General features: G+C 35.0%; 2 protein-coding genes across 3 annotated transcripts; one reads left to right on the top strand and one right to left on the bottom strand.

The window, feature by feature from the left end:
- The first annotated feature begins 28 nt into the window (after positions 1 to 28).
- LOC127086263 (sodium/calcium exchanger NCL) lies at positions 29 to 3,280 on the top strand. The gene is made up of 7 exons (XM_051026985.1): positions 29 to 582; positions 1,163 to 1,348; positions 1,552 to 1,733; positions 1,881 to 2,026; positions 2,096 to 2,372; positions 2,454 to 2,762; positions 2,843 to 3,280. Exons 1-7 carry the CDS (start codon positions 168 to 170, stop codon positions 3,089 to 3,091), a joined length of 1,764 nt encoding a protein of 587 aa, XP_050882942.1. The 5' UTR covers positions 29 to 167; the 3' UTR covers positions 3,092 to 3,280.
- A 6,653-nt stretch (positions 3,281 to 9,933) lies between these two features.
- On the bottom strand, positions 9,934 to 13,050 carry LOC127086262 (uncharacterized). Of its 2 annotated transcripts, XM_051026983.1 has the most exons (7): positions 12,879 to 13,050; positions 12,677 to 12,791; positions 11,684 to 12,360; positions 11,462 to 11,572; positions 10,973 to 11,133; positions 10,695 to 10,866; positions 9,934 to 10,458 (listed from the first exon to the last, which is right to left on the bottom strand). In XM_051026983.1, the coding sequence occupies exons 3-7, from the start codon at positions 12,347 to 12,349 to the stop codon at positions 10,282 to 10,284; spliced, it is 1,287 nt and encodes a 428-aa protein (XP_050882940.1). In that variant the 5' UTR covers positions 12,350 to 12,360; positions 12,677 to 12,791; positions 12,879 to 13,050; the 3' UTR covers positions 9,934 to 10,281. The 2 variants fall into 2 exon arrangements, with proteins under 2 accessions (XP_050882940.1, XP_050882941.1); XM_051026984.1 differs by lacking the exons at positions 12,677 to 12,791; positions 12,879 to 13,050 and adding an exon at positions 12,509 to 12,642.
- Between the last annotated feature and the right edge of the window lie 4,089 nt (positions 13,051 to 17,139).

Here is a 17,139-nt window from a genome sequence, read left to right as displayed (position 1 = left end):
CTTACCGACAACAAAAGTAAACCGAAACATTTCTCAATTAATTCCAATATCTCGAATTTCATTTCACTATTTCATTCCATTTTTTCCTCAAACTCATCAGTCAAACAACAAAAACACAAATAAAAACACACACAAATGTTTCTCATCCATTAGTACACACAACAACCATGTCTCTCTCTTTCACTTCCCCTCCACGTTCTCGCTCTCGCTCTCGCTCCACTTCCAACCACACACTCTTCCGCTTCCTCTTCATCGCTATAGCCGCAATCCTCTGCACTCACGCCCACGCTCGTTTCGTCTCGCACGATCTGCTTTCCGATGGATCCGATTTCAGTGTTCTTCGACTCCCCACAGATCCCGCTGTTGAATCCGCCTGCGAGCAGACCTACGGTTTCTTACCCTGCACCACCACCGTCCTTGGGAACTTGTTTCTCATTATAGTTTATGGATTTCTCATGTACACCGCCGCTACTTTCTTGTCCAACGGTAGCGAACTCTTGCTTGAGATCTTGGGTCCCGGCATTGTTGGAGGGTTGTTTCTTCCTATCCTTGGTGCTCTCCCTGATGCCATGCTCATTCTCGGTAATCATAGCTAATTATTTTGTTTCAGTTATTGAAGTGATTCTATTCGCAATTCAAATTGATTTTGCTTTTATAATCGATTCTGGTTTGAATCTAAGATTTCTAGTTTATGATTAAAAGAAGATGCCATTTTTAGCTCAAATTTAGTGTTTAAATCAAATTTACATATGCAAACATAAACTACTTTACTCTATTTTGCAACTATTCTAAGTGGAATATGAATCATGTCCCTTTAAGTTGTAAAGTAAAACTTTAACAACTTTTTGAATAAAATTTGAGTTATTTAGATTGTTCTTATTCTCTGTCAAATCACGAATTTGTTAGTTAAAGTGATTCATTGTAATCTCAAGTGTGACTTTTTGTTCGCAATCACTCCAGATGAATCTCCCTTATAAGTGGAAACCGACCATCATTTACTATATGGTTTTGTAGGGTCGAGTTGAGTATAACTCACATTCTAAGAGTTGTTTTCTTCTTTTCTTCATTTGCTTCTCATTTCATATATGAAGATTTATGCTCATTTAGTACTTTAATGTATTTTGGTTTTTGATGTATAGTCTGTGTTTCTTGTTTTGTATAGTGTCTGGGCTTTCTGGAAGTGCAGAAGTTGCTCAAAGTCAGGTAGCTGTTGGAATGGGACTGCTAGCTGGATCAACGGTGCTGCTTCTTACTATAATATGGGGGACTTGTGTGATTGTAGGCAAGTGTGACATTGAGGATTCAATTGCACTAGATTCAACAGACACCAGAGGATTCAGTCTAACTGGTATGTCATTTTGTGTTGGTTATAGAATTGAGAATTACTATAACAAACTTCTTTATGCCCTGGCATTCGGATTATTGTGTTTTCTTGTCTCCTCTTTCTTGTTCTTCAAGCAACCAAACACGATGATGCCTTATTTGTTTATAAATCATATATTCGACTCATTTTGATCCGTATTTGTATTCTACTAAAATATCTATGTGCAGGTTCTGGTATTAGTACGGATATTTGGACAAGTTATGCTGCAAGGATTATGGTTATATCTGTCATTCCATTCGTGATTGTTCAACTACCACAAATGCTCAATTCAACTTCTGGGAGGCACTTGGCTGTTTTGATTGGTCTTGTTATTTCCGTCTGCTTATTGATATCGTATTGCCTTTACCAAGTAGGTTTCTTTTTTGTGGTGTACATGTGTTTCCTGTGCCATTTTATTTAACACTGATGGTACGCATAATGTATTATTATTTTTCAGACAAAGTTGTCTGTATTTTAAACATTTAGAAACTGAGCAGAATGAAAAAAAATGGTGCAGATTTTCCAACCCTGGATACAAAAACGAAAATTGGAATATATCAAACATAAGCATGTTATTTTGGGGCTTCTGAGACATTTGAAGATGCGTTCATTGGGAAAGCTTCTGAAAGATAATGGCGAACCCGATACAGACGTAATTAGAAAGTAAGGCTTTCTCTCCTTTGTGCTTTGACTTAATGGTTTTGGTTGCCATTGACTAAATTGCATATGCAGGTTATTTGCAACAATTGATGAAAATAAAGATGGACATCTTACTCATGGTGAAATGACAGCACTGGTTGTTGGAATTCAGTTCGAGGAGATTGACCTGGACCATGACGACGCTGTAACAAGAATAATGGCGGATTTTGATACTTCTCGTAATCAACTTATTGACGAAGCAGAGTTTGTTAATGGAGTCTCCAGATGGCTTCAAGGGGCCAAGCGTTCTAAAGTTCAAGGTGGTGATGCTGGTGCACACACCGTAAAGTTTTTAAGTGATTTTCACACAGTAAGTCGTGCGTTGCTCAGCTTCGTAAACTTGTCTTATTTCCTTTTTGGTACACAAGTATGACAGAGATTTTATGCACAGGAAACAAAGCGGGAACACGATCTTCTGGATGTTGGCGGTCAGGGTGATGAAGCCACTGAAGTTGTTGAGAATGCTACATGGATTTCCATCAAAGCGGGACTGCTGCTGCTACTAGGCGCCCTTATCGCCGCTGCATTTGCCGACCCTCTGGTTGGTGCGGTCGATGACTTCTCTACTGCTACAAATATTCCAGCATTCTTCATTTCCTTCATTTTTCTACCTCTAGCAACCAATTCAAGTGAAGCTGTATCAGCAATAATTTTTGCTAGTCGTGATAAGAGGCAAACAGCATCATTAACATTTTCCGAGGTTTGTTTCCTTGTTTAGTACTGTCTCTCTTTGACACAAAATCTGCTTCTAGTCAAATGATTATGTTTTTTTTTTTGCAGATATACGGTGCAGTAACAATGAACAATGTGCTATGCTTATCGGTCTTCTTGGCGCTCGTATACGTGAGGGGATTGACATGGGACTTTTCTTCAGAAGTGCTGGTTATTCTCATCGTCTGCGTTGTCATGGGCGTGTTCGCCAGTTTCCGTACTGTTTTCCCTCTATGGACATCAATACTGGCTATCCTCCTCTATCCATTCTCCTTGGCATTGGTCTATGTTCTTGATTATGTATTTGGGTGGTCATAGATCAAATTATGTTGTTTTATTTAATGTTTTTTTGTGTATGTCTCTTAATCTTTGTTGAGGGTGTAATTGAGATTTAGAACGGTTGGAGTGGGTACAGTTTTGAATCATCCTGCTCGTTGTGAGAAGAATCATTATACAAAATAAATTATTGTTGCATCTGTCAAAATTAATATTGTGATGGTTCATGTATGTGCTTGTGTTTTGAATTTCATCATTGAGAAACTTGTGGTACTATTTTGTGTATTTTTGTAAACAAGTTATCTATATTAAAGACAGTCTGCACTTCCAAAAATAGAATATGGAGTGTGCACACCAACCTGAACATGCCGTAAACAAGGCAGTTTCACGACGATTGCAGAGCTAGGAGTGCAGGGAGTTAATAAAACAAACACATTCAACAATACTCAACAATAACCACCTTTCTTTTGTTTTGGTGGTTGAGACACTCATTGGTTTATCCTTCGTATAAAAAAAAATGCACATAAAAATAGATCGTAAGCAGCCAAGGAGGAGCTAACCTGTTGTAGTATAATACACCTGTTTTAGAATTCATTCTAACTTATTGTAATATCTCTTGTGTTGTGAACTTCAAATAAACCAAACATGTCACTTTATAAAGTTTATGTACATTCTAGTCCACACAAATTATCCGTGCAATCTATACCACACAATACAAATTTTGAGGTTTGAAATTTTCAGATTCTACAATCCGAACATGTTGAGCACCTCTCACAAATTGTAGAATATGAATGTGTTGAGCACCCTCTCACCATTTGTTTGAATTATATAAAATATGACAACATGTGTTTTACAATAGGAGAGTTCACGTTTTTGTCAATAACACCTTCAAATCACACCAACATAAAGAATATCATAACATATCATTAATAAATAATTATTTAAGAAAAGATATCCAAAATAATAACAATATGATATGTCAAATAAAATACATGATAAATAATATCGTATACAAAACTTAACCTAAACAATAACCAAATGATTACAAAAAAGTACACCCTATTGTGTCGCACACGAACTAGTTCTCTTTCTCCCCAACCTTTTTCATCCTCAAGACTATCTTGGCTTCCTTCAAAATCTCTTGAACAAGTCTCATATATGTGCGCATATATGGATTAGACTATCTCGGCTTCCTTCAAAATATCTTGACTTCCTTCCATGTTCTCTTGTAAAACCTCCATCAATGAAAAATTATTAGTAGTTAATGTTAGTATTTTATTTACTAAAACCCTTGCTAGGACTTGAACACTAGACCTTTAACTTCTTTTAATCCTTAACTCAACTAGTCCAAACAAGTTGAATTACCCTTTCACCCCATTAATGTATATTAATTAGTAAACAAATTTGAATAAAATACTCTTAACAACTAATTAAATGATTATATGAATATGGTACCGAAAATAGTAAAATATATATCATGCTAGTTGCTTCGTCCTGATATTTGTCATAACATTTAACTCTCTATACAAGTAAGTTAACACATCAATGTCCTCGGTAAAATCATCGACCATATCAAGATCATTGAAATATACCAAGTGGGTTTAATTTCTTCTTTTGTTTGTGAAAACTGTCATAAGAAATAGGATACACATCCTAATGGAAAACTGTAAGTGAATGTTTCAGTCTACTCTATCTTGAAGTAAATAGAGATGTCAGGAGAAGGTTTTTTTTATAAAAATTGTGACCTTCTTAAAATTTGATATATATTTTTATTTAATCTTTGTAGATATGTCTTAAGGATTCCTTAAAGGGTAATGGTTAGCGAAGTATACAACTATGTGTTTATGTTGTATGTGATCAGTGTAAAATAATAAGGAAATACAATAAGAATAGTTTAAGAGAAATACACATAGAATTTATATTGGTGAACCAAAATGGTTAGTCAAGTTCTCACAGTGTGTGAGAGTTTTTTTTTACTGATGCTTGAAAGAAGAGGTTTTTTCAAGTGAGCAATTATCAATTATGTATTTTCTTAGCCTAGTCAGGTTTACAAAACTAAATGATATAACTTCAATAAACTTACACAGAAACACCAAGTTTTGTATATCGCTTGCAGATAAATTATTGTAAGATAGATCAATTCTCTCAAAGATTTTCTACAACTCCACCGTATGATAATGAGAGTTTAGTTTGATATCTTTGATGATGTGGACATGTGATATTATGATGAGAGTAATTCTTTGACTTTAGATGGTTATAAGCTTATTTCACATTTTATCAAAATGTATTATCACACGTTGTAAAAGCAAGAATGACTTGTATTTAAGGACTACAAGTATGAGAGACAAGTCATCAAATTTAAATAGCCATTTTTAAGATTGTGTCCACTTGGCTTGGTCTTTAAGACATCATAAGTCGCTCTTGATGTTAAAGGGAGGATATGAAATTGTAACTCATGATGATTATGAGGTGCGATTTATAGATACTCGTACACTTTGCTCTGTGGCGTAAAACTCCTTGGACTTAACCTATGCTTCTCGTAGATTATTTTTTTAGGGTCTCATTCTCTTTCTACAAGACGTCTATAATCTTCTTCCCTTTGTCCAGGTTACTTTGATAGCGTATGAGTTTCTTCCCCAACCCATTTTTAGTTTGAGCATACTTTTTCCTGGTAGCACGATCCATTAAGTGAACCTTCATCTAATGGTTCTCCTTGAGAACATAAAGCTTGAGGGAAGGTTTACAATAGACCATTTTATAATCACCAAGAAAATCTTAAGAGAAGAGGATGAGAGCTCCAGTAAACTTGACGGCGTTGAAGTCAAATTTATTCCACATAAAGGACTTAGTTGGCGAGTTCCTCTTTTGAGAGAATGTAGGAGCGTCAGCCCTTTCAGCAACACTGGTCTGAACCCCATTACCCTTGGGGGCAAAGGAGGAGTCAACCATCTATTTCTAGGCTTTTAGGTCCTTGTGGGTTTGAATCTCATTAGGCGTCTCGCCTTCAAGTTGGTGCTTGACGATCCTTACAAGCAAGTCACCTAGGCGACTCCGAGAATTGTCTAGTATGCGGCGCTCGACCTTCCTCTTGTACATACGTTGCTTCCTCTCATCCAAGGCAATTTTGGACATCTTTTGTGTAGAAGAAGAAACGGTAAAAATAAGTACATAATCCCTTAACTAAATAAATACATAATCATTTGTAAACAAACACAAGCAAATGACACTACCAACGAAACATACTCAAATATTTGTCCATAGTCTCATCGGCCCCTAATCCAAAATGATCATGGTTCAGAACTCTATGACCTTAAACTCATTCAAGATCTTGACCATCTTGACCCATACACAGTTAAGTAGTCAAAGTTATACTGGTGAGTTCCACATGATTACCCGTTCAGGCGAGGGGAAACCGAGGGGCGTCATCCCCCCATAGTGAATGATGAGGGGTCGTCTCTCTCCCTACCCCTCACTAACTTATCCTTCCAACCTTTGAGGTGGTTTAAATGAGGTTTGAATAAGTCTCTCCTAGGTATAACTGAAATTTTGGCACTTAAACACATATGTCAAGACTGATGTCCCAACACACAACACAATGTCAAGACAGATGTTAAGACATCATCTGCTAATAGAAACACTTTCACCAAAATAGTAATTATGCAAAATTAAATTGCAGAAGATAAAAGACACAGTCAATTATTAACCCAGTTCGGTGCAATATCACCTACATTTGGGGGCTACCAAGCCAGGAAGGAAATATACTAATAGTATTAGTTCAAAGCCTAAACAATCCCAGTTTATAACTTATCGTCTAATCATTACCCATGCAATTTCTACCTAGAACCCTTCTAGATATGAGAATCCCCCTCTCACTTCCAATCACCGCAGTGATATCCTAAGTCACAAACCAATGACAATAACCCAAAACAGAAGATTACACTTCCAAGAAACAATACTTGGTTTTGCTTAAAAGCTTCAACCAAGAACAATACTCAACTCTTTGCTTAAAATCTCATGAGTGAGAATAATAACTTGATATACAATCAAGTACAATCATTCAACCTATATACATCAAAAGATACATGAGGGACGTACAAACAAACACTAAAACCTAAGGAACTCTCAAAACCATAAACCCTTATTTGCGCACACGGTTTCTTCAATGTGAATTCCTTGAAATTTTAGGTTTAGGCAGTCCTTATAAATAGACTCTTGTAATATGGGCTTGGACTCTTCAAATCAGATCCAATATTCTCTTATAAATCAGCTGCAAGATCTTCTCCACAATAATAGGAACAAATCTATAATATTTCCTAAAAAGTCTCAAAAGATCTTTTTTATGAAATCAAATCAAATTTGCACTGTTCCTAAAACATCCTTGATTTGCTGCGCATATAGGAGAACTAGAATCATCCATAATCTCACATTTTAAAATCAAATCTTCAAGGATTCACACTTGCAGACCTGTACAGGTGTACTGGTGTAAGATGTCATAACATCTATCAGGACATCAGTCTGCAAGGAACATAAGCAGCACCTGCTGCACAGTTGATCAAGATGTCATGACACCTTGTTCAACATTAGGCTGTGATACATGTTTTCCCAAATGAAACATGTTTTACCAAAATTGTTGTCAATCATAAAATCACAGACCTAACAATAACACCTAAAGTTACCCAACCCCAACAGACATATGCTTTGGCACCATAAGAAGAAGAAAACATCCCTATAGTGGGATGGAACCCTAGCCATCGACATATAATCTCAAAAGCCTTGATCAAACTAACCATTCAGCGCCATTTGGGAGGGGCGTCATTGGGCATCTTAATAACCTATGCCTCAAAGGAAGAGAAGAGACGTGAACCCTAATATCCTGAATGTCGGGGATGTAAAAGTAGAAGGAAAGAGTGAGAGAGTCTTCTGAGGTAGTCATATTGACTTTTTCTACTGAGGAACATGCCTCTAGGATGATTTTCTCTTTGTTTATGTACAAAGAGAATTTAAGCTATTATCAGAGGGAATCTATTTGGTCCTCATTTGTGTAATGAGACTTGTCTTTCTTGACATTCTTCGGTTCAAGATCGAATGTGGTCATTATCTTCTTGTTTCATGAGAAAACAGAAGGGAAAAGTGAATCACTTTTACTACCCCCACTACTATCACTATCATAATTAAGGGAACTCTCTCAATTGCCAAACATGCCTATTTCCACTAATTTACAGTTGATTGTTCTATCGAGGCGCCTAACATTCCTATAACAATTGCTTCACAAGGCCATGCACTCATCACGAATTATGGGCTCCATCAGGTTTTCATTCTCATTTAAATCCCTAATTATTCCCATAAAGGAAAAAGGGAACATATAGGTTCAATCGATACCTATAAAAGGGAGAAGTTTGAACTCGCAAGAGTTGTTGGAAAAAATAAAATGAGCTTTTGAAGGCTTCAACATAAATGTGTGTGAAAATGATAAAGGATTGAGGGCGACTCCTTTTAATAAAGGAGAGAAACTAGGGATAATCAATGACCTTCTAGGTTTCTCATCATACATGAAAGAGGTTTCATGTTGTTAACACGTGTGAAAGAGTAAGGCTCATTTGGCGTCCCAAGGATAAATCATCATTGCTAGCATTAAATGTCTCACACGTTTTTTCTCTCCCAACATTCGTTTGGAGATTTCCCCAATTGACATCACCTTGAAGAAACTTGGGGACGTATGCCAAAGTCGCCCATATATGGAATTCACTTTACACATGAGGGACTCACCTTTACATAAGAGAGCGTCATCACACTTGAACTCATTCGAATAAAAAAATACATGACTAAATCACTTCACTCTTTCCAAGTCCTCGTATTTGAGGGACTGTGTATTGGTATATTCGTAAGGAGCCCATAAGAGGCGAAAAGCGAGGAAGATGACGCCTTATATCGCCATAAAGCTCTGTTGGTCTCCTGTTTATTGGATCGATCATTCATTTGTTAGATGTATCTCCCTTATATCGAATATGTCACCCTCCTCTCGGAGGAGTCTCCCATGGGAGAGAAATGGGGAATGACATGACCATATTCTGTATCACTAAGGAAGGAGGCATTTGACCACATTCTCCATAATAATAGGGGACTAACCGTCCACTTCCGCCTCTCAGTGATGGTTATTATTTTTAAGGGGCCTAAGATCCAGGTCCAACACCGTTATAAATACCTCAACATTAAAAGAGAAAATGAGAATCTCATTCTCACACAGAAAACACATACATAGCAGAACTTCCTACAAAATTTCTGACAACCCTTAATCAATAGAAGTTGTCACGTATTCTACTTTTTATCAAGTACAATTATCATAAAAAAATCTTAAAAGGTTTAATTATAATTATTTTTTAAAATTTTATAAAAGTCTTAATTGAATAAAAAATATTATGTTAAAAATTATTTTAAAAACCTTTACAATCTCAATACAATAAAGCTATTAAATAAAGAATAGAAAATAAAACAAAACATTGGAATGAGAATGAGGGAGTGCAAGACCTATTCAAAAGAGGTGTGTTATTTAAACATCCCAAAGTCAAACATGGTACAAAATCAACACCTAAATTAACAAAATAAGTACTCCCTATAAATCAAAAATTATTTACACATTATTCAATGTTGATATCAGATAGGGACCCTATCCCTCTTCTGTCAATTATTTTAGAGCCATAATAATGAAAACCAGATATTGGGACCCACAGAAACAAAGAAAGGACATAGAACAATCAGATTCCTCCACAACCCACATGCAAAAGTTTGTTACATCTAACAAGCACACAGACTACAAAAACCAGAAAAGGAACAACAAAAGATTAAGGAAAAAAAATCCAGATTTCCTTCTATAACAGAATCACACATTTACACACAGTAAATAATTCCAACCATTATTTCAAGACTAAACGGTTCAGATTACACAATTACAAATTCATATATCTGTCGTTCGTTAGTTCATATAAACGACAGACAATGCAAAACTGCGCCGATGGCACAATATTAGAGTTTGGTCTCATCATCATAAGCATTATTATTAAGGAGTATTAAAAACAAATAAATCAACATTTGTCCTCCTATTTCACACATGTGAAGGATTTCTAGTCCTTTTCATACTCAACTTTGCATGTGAAGATTTAGGAATATGTATCAATTCTAAATAAATAAAATCCAAAGATGAATATTCAAGTTTCATAATGATGAACATAATGTTTTTATAGTTTCAAATTGAGATCAATAGTTCCTTCCACTTCATGACCATTTTGAGTTCTGGATGTTTGTCCATTTTGTGTCTCCTTTGCTGCTGGAATGAAGCTGTATGTAGGTTGTTGCTTCTGTTGTTTGACTAGTGTGTACCCTGATGGAATAGAGAATTGATCTTCTATGTTTTTCTGTAGCATATCAAATAGAACTTAAGAATGAGCATTGATTATATTAGCAAAATTGGTCTAACCAGTTATCCGATCCATAGTGCTGTAGACATTGTTCGCATCGTTCTCTACTAAAAATAGAGGAACGAATGAACGGTGCCTATAGCGCTGCATCTAAGTTTTGTCCATACCTAAACCATAGTATTAGTAATGAAATGGAAAGAATCTCTATTTTAGCTAATGAGTGTGGCACAAACCTCAGGGGATTCTTCGTTGTTCAATTCTAGTGGTTTTGACGGTGAAATTGCACATGAAGTAGGAGGAGTTGGAGGAGCCAAAGTGAGAAAACTTCCATCAAATTCCTTAATCCCTTTATCCTTTTTCTTCGACTTTGGATCAGAGTTGGATGCTGAACAAGATTGAGATTCTCTGCATATAGTTCAGAAATACATGGTTTGAGAAGACAGCAGTTATAATATATTTCATTTAGGAGAAAGTACAAGGGCTTAAACGATAGTATTATAACCGAAACAACCTGGAAGTTGACATGGCAGCATCGAGATGAAATCCACTTTCGCTCTCACATGAAGTTCTTCCATTTGTACTTACTTGACCAATGGAGGGCAACTTATAATTTAGAGGTGTTTGTGAAAAACCCAGGGAGAAAGGGTATGGCCTTTTCATGCCAATCATCATCTGCACCAAGTTTTAAACACGTATTTGAGTCGTCAGCACAACGGTAATCGTTGAGTCGAGATCAGACGGTGCACAAAGCAAGCCGATTTTGATGTTTTTAACCTCTAAAATACCTTTCAATTAACCAATAAAAATGTATATGATATATGCATATCAAGGTTTTAAAATACAGTACGACGACATCAACGTTTTTGATGTCTCAGCGACCTATGAACACAATTATGGGCGCATCAACCGTGAAAATATTGATGCCAATATACAGATCAAACAGAATTATGCAGATAGTATGAATTGCATTGAGAGTAAATCTTGCTGAGTAAAATATTACCTTCTCCGTGGGCCTGACCGGCATACCGTTGCTAGTACTATTTTGGTTTGAAGGGGGCTCAACTGACAACTGAGGCACATGAGTGGATGAAGTTCCTGAGGAACTATTCACCTACAAGCATCAAAAACCAAATATTTCATATTCTATAGGAAGAAATGTGACAAAATGAAACCAAATCATGAAAATTGAACAAAGAAAAAAAAAAGGATCTATCATCTTTACCACTTGTGAAGAAGGTTGATGATGAAATTGTGATCTCTGAACCCAATTAGGCAGAGGCCAAATTGGATTAGAATCAAAAGGCAAACTAGGAACAAAGGGCAATCCATGTTCCATACCAAAACTCTCCTTCTCATATTCCAACTCACGAGAGCTCCAAAACTTAGGCACATTCCCAAACACACCACTGTTGTTCAATGGAACAGTACCAGAAGCTTTACCATCCAAATGTTGCAATGACATTGGAGATCTAAAATCTAGTGGTGGTAAAGGTAAAGGACTAGGAGAAGAATTTTGGTTCATGTGATTAAAGTTTGTAATTGGGAGAGGCAAATAGTTTGATATGGTTGTTGATGATGGTGATGATGATGATGAAGTAGAATTTTGTGATGGTAAAATGAAAGCACCATCTTTTACATTGGAATGGTTAAAATTGTTGATTGGAAGAGGCAAAAAAGATGATATAGTTGTTGGTGATGATGAAGATGTTGATGAATTTTTGGATGGTGAAATCACAACACCATCTTTCATGTGTTGTTCTTCTAGTATTTTTTCAAGCTGTGCTACACCAAGACCTCTTTGTGGAACCTTCTTTTGCTTTGGCCTTTTAGTAGATCTACCACCATTGATACAATTGTTTCTAGATTGATCATCTTGTTCTTGAGCCATTTTTGTGTCATCTTCCATAAAGAAAAAAAAAGCAAGAAACAAAATTAAAATAAAATTGAAACTAACAGTGTCACCTCAGCTATAGCCTATTTGCTAGCATTGACAGTGAATCATAAAACCCTTTTGCAAAAATAAAAAATTTAAGCAAAATTCAGATACCCTTTTGCAAAGATCAAATTTTTAAGCAAAATTCAGATACCCTTTTGCAAAGATTGAATTTTTAAACAAAATTCAGATGCCCTTTTATCAATGAAGAGAGATAAAAGAGCCTACAATTCAGAACAGTTTATGTATGCAAAATCCAAAAGACTCATTATTTAAAATTACCTAAATATCCAAAAGACCAGGCACCAATTGAGCAGAAAAGTGCATCTGAACTCTGTGTGTGAGAGAGAGAGATGTGAAAGATTTCTCGGATTTATCTGAGATTTAGTTTGCTTGTCTGAAAGATGAAAAACAATAAATAAAAACAATATATATTTTTTGGAAATTCAAACCATGCAAATCTATGAATGAGAGTAATAATCACTTATTTTTTGGCCAAAATTCTCGCTCCACTCTCCTCATTTTGTTCCTAGACTCACTCACATTAACTTTCTCTCTCTGTCACTCAATCTCAACTTGTAGTTGAAGTCTTGTGTAGATCAGATTTCTCTCTCTCTAAATCATCTTTTTAGTCCTAAAAGTAGCTAAGAGACAGTTTTGGGAGGAACTAGAAAGTGTCATCTTAGGTTGTTTGTTTCATTTTTAAGGAGTGGACCTTGGTTGGCTATTGGGGCCCACTTTTGGTGATACTTTATTTTTGTTCTTTATTAATTACTAAATTACAATAAGTAATAAATGACAAGTGGATCATTATATATATATATATATATATTAAAAAATATATAATAATGAAAGAAAAATGATATTTTTATCAAAATATTCATTATCAAATATTGAAGTGATTAAAGGGTAGAATTGAAAATTTTGTATTGTAAAGTTTATTTAGGGATATTATTTTATTCTAAATGAATTATTTATTATGGAATCGAATTATTATTTTAAAGATAATTTTAATTCAACTCGGTGATTCAATCTCTACCTTTAATATTTATTTATTTATAGGTCTTCTAAATCAAATATAGTTGAACCATGACAATATTTCACCAATTTAATTATAAAATATAGGAAATAACTATACATATGATAATTGACATACCACCCACATCCATATTTCACATAATTTTGTTGCTTTCATTTAATTAAATTGGTTCAAGTGATAGGCAAGTATATGATTTTACTTTAAGTGTATGATTATATGTAGGGAATTTCTTATTCCACTCTATGAGGTGGAAAAACACCTTATGATAAATCTAAAATGTTCTTCAGATTTTGAAGATTCATCTTCGGACGCACTCTTGCACTACCTTATGACGTATTAAATGAGTATCATCCCATAGTAAAACAAAATTTTATTCCAGAGATGCATCTTCTGGTATTTTCAACAAATATATTGATATTTGAGCAGTCCAGTGGATATTTGGGAGATACATATTCGGAGGTTTGAGGCGAGATTTTGAAATATCTGTCAATTTTGCATGTCGGGTATTTACAGAGATACATCTCTAAAATAAAGAAATGTGATTTTGATAAAGCAGTCACATGCATGATCACAAACCCATACTTCTTTTTCACTCCAAACCCTTTCCAAAAACCCTTCCATTCTCAATCAACATTTTCACTCCAAATCTTCATTCTTGTGTTTCATCACATTAAAAGGAGGAAACGAAGTTGGAATTCCAGGTAAAGATAATTCATTTCAAACCACATTGATCACATTAAGTTTGTTTTTAGTCTGAAAAAACGCGTGTTGAATCCGGAGATACATCTCCGGATTATGTATAAATTCTCTGTAGCCTGCCTGTTCTCATTTTTCTAGCTTTGTTTACAATTTTTGAGTTTTTTATTGTAATTGTTTTTATTAGATATGGTGCACTCTGATATTTTCCTCAAACATGTTATGTCTCTGAATGCCAATGGTGTTGTTGTGAAGGAGGTAGATGTTGACAACCAATTTAAAAATAAGCAAGAGTTTGAATTTCGTGATCACATGCTTTAGTGAATTCGTACGGAGGCCTCGAAACTGAGATTTAGTGTGTAAGCGAAAGGTACGATAATGGTTCGGATAGAAGGGGTGCATTTGTGACATGTGAAAGAAGTGGAAATATAGACCCCATCTCCTGAATTTTAAATGAGATGACACAAGTTCAAGAAAATGTGAGTGTCCCTTTAAGTTGTGTGGTTATATGTTGGCAAATAAGAAATGAAGATTTAATATCATTTGTGGTTTAAATAACCATGACTTATGTGTAAAGTTTGTCGGTCATCCAATTGTGTATCGCCTCATGCCAAAAGAGAAGGAATGCATTTCAGACATGACATTGAGTTTGGTTCAACCGAAAAATATACTTGCAATTTTGAAACGTAAAATGTAACACCCCGATTCTTTCTAGTAGATATTTTGATGTTTTATTTGTTGAATATGCCTTTTCATGATATTTTCAATTGTTGTATGTTGGTGGGTTATGTGTCTTTAAGTTGGGAGTGAAGAGAAATACTAGAGGAGAATAGATTAATCGACTATTGTGAGAGAATTGATGGGTTATGGAAAATATGATATTAATAATAGTTTTATACTATTATTTAATTAAAATAAATTAGAAATATAAGGTGTGGAGGAAATAAGGACAAAGAGATCTTTTGTGAGAGAAAGTTGAGGGTAGAAGTGGAAAATCATATTTTGAGGGATAATTGTTATTAGAAAAAGGGAAATTGGGAGAAGAGGGACTATTTTGCATTCTACGTGAAGTTGTGAGGAGAAAGTAGAGAAAGAGGCCAGGGAAAAGAAGGAGAAGCATAGGAAGAGCATCATTGCTAGAGGTTGAAGAGATCATTGCTAGGAATAACAAGGTAAGGATAGATAATGATTCTCAATTATGGTTGACATGAGGGAAAGGTATATTTAGGGTTTTAGTATTTTGATTGATGATGAATCTTTGTGAATGAGATTGATATTGGTGAAAACCTTAGTGATAATATTAGACATATATGTTGTATTGTGAAATTTGATGATAATTGGTGATGCTACTGCTGTATGTGATTTGTTGTTTATGTATGTCATGTATTATGTTGAAAAAGATATGAACTAGTGATTGAAAATGATAAAATTGATATTATAGTTAAGTAGAGTTGTTTATCCATGATTACATGAAGAAATAGATGAAATTAGAATGATAAAGTGATAAGAAATTTGATATTAATGATATAAATTTGTGTAATAAGCTTCTGGTATGTGTGTTGATGTTTAAAAGTTGAAAATTGAGTTTTTAGCCTAAAACAGCACCATGTGTCGACCTATCAAGGTCATGTGTCGACACATGCAGCCTAAAATTGCCTAAAATGCTATTTTTACACCGTCCAACGATTTCGATCATAACTTTTGATTCGTGTATCCAAATAAAGTGTCATTTGAAGCGTTGGAAAGCTATCACCCAGGGTTATAACCTAATAGTGGTAGATTATGTGTTTGAAATTATTTACGTGTCTACCGCGTCGATTCAATGTGATGGTTTGTGTATTTGATTGGTGTGTTGTCGTATTGTTGAAATATGAGTTGTATGATGATTATAATATTATATTGATGTTTTATGATGATGATATGACGATGATGAAATTATGTTGATGATGTTTTGTTGATGTTGGCATGCACAATCAATAGGGGACCAATGTGTATGTGTTTTGATGTTGTTGTTATTGCAGATTGTGAATCATGCATCCATGTTGTCGAAACTTCGGTTCTAATTATGTTGTGGCCTCGATCCTATGGTGGGGATTGAAGGTAGAGAAAAATAAGAAATGGGGGTTTGAATTGTTTTCACGGATAATAAAAACTTTTGGAAATGCTACACACACAAAAATAATAACAAACAACGTAGAAGTTTATCCTAGTTCGCTTGAAAATCAAAGTTACTCCAGTCCACCCAGCCAAGGTGATTTTGCCTTCAATAAGGACTTAATCCAATAATCTAGAAAGATTACAACAAACATCTAAGAGTACAATGATCTCTTAGCCCTCTCAAGTCTACAGGCTTCACAAGTCACTTAAGGAAATTTACAACAACTATTTTAGAATTACAAGAAAGTGTTTAGTGCTTCTAGATAAGAAATATGAACACAGTAAGAACAATGATCAAAGATCACACTTAGAGCAATAACTCGTGTGATAATGTAAAATAAGCATTTAGTGTATGAATAGATTTTGATGTGCATAATTCTTGTGTAATAGCTTCGTGTATTGGTATGAAGATAGTTGGGCCTTTTTATAGTGCTTGGAGATGATACCGTTGAATGGAGCATTGATGCTGATATCTTGCCAATTATGGGACTTAATGACATTAATTTTATTGTCCTTTCCATAGCGGTTTTGGAGAGTATTCAATATTATCCATATAGAGATTCATACCATATTTAGAATACTTCTTTGTTAAGTTCTTGATTCTGATCTGTTGGACGTGATTCAGAGTGCGCGGAATTCATATTCTTTTCTTAGATCTTGTATTCTTCAGATAGTTGTCTATTGTGTCTTCTTTAGAAGTTCTTGACTGATCTCTAACTAGACAGTCTTCTGATGTAAGGATCTTCAGAGTTTTCATATGTGGGATCCTTCAGATGTCTTCAGATGCAGAGTTTCCAGAGTCTTCAGATGACAGATTTTGTGGGTGATTCTTTTAGACATCGTTGTCTTCAGC

This window comes from Lathyrus oleraceus, chromosome 5, assembly GCF_024323335.1.
Source record: "Lathyrus oleraceus cultivar Zhongwan6 chromosome 5, CAAS_Psat_ZW6_1.0, whole genome shotgun sequence".
NCBI classification, from domain to species: domain Eukaryota; kingdom Viridiplantae; phylum Streptophyta; class Magnoliopsida; order Fabales; family Fabaceae; genus Lathyrus; species Lathyrus oleraceus.
Note: the sequence above shows the minus strand (reverse complement) of the source record. Positions and strands in the feature narration are given on the sequence as shown.

What these genes read in the sequence shown, in the direction of transcription:
- LOC127086263 (XM_051026985.1), top strand. Translation starts at nt 168, where the DNA reads ATGTCTCTCTCTTTCACTTCCCCTCCACGTTCTCGCTCTCGCTCTCGC. An exon ending in TGATGCCATGCTCATTCTCG is followed by an intron (nt 583 to 1,162) that starts GTAATCATAGCT and finishes TGTTTTGTATAG; the next exon opens with TGTCTGGGCTTTCTGGAAGT. An exon ending in CATCATTAACATTTTCCGAG is followed by an intron (nt 2,763 to 2,842) that starts GTTTGTTTCCTT and finishes TTTTTTTTGCAG; the next exon opens with ATATACGGTGCAGTAACAAT.
- LOC127086262 (XM_051026983.1), bottom strand. Translation starts at nt 12,349, where the DNA reads ATGGCTCAAGAACAAGATGATCAATCTAGAAACAATTGTATCAATGGT. An exon ending in CGGTCAGGCCCACGGAGAAG is followed by an intron (nt 11,134 to 11,461) that starts GTAATATTTTAC and finishes AACTTGGTGCAG; the next exon opens with ATGATGATTGGCATGAAAAG. An exon ending in ACAACGAAGAATCCCCTGAG is followed by an intron (nt 10,459 to 10,694) that starts GTTTGTGCCACA and finishes GATATGCTACAG; the next exon opens with AAAAACATAGAAGATCAATT.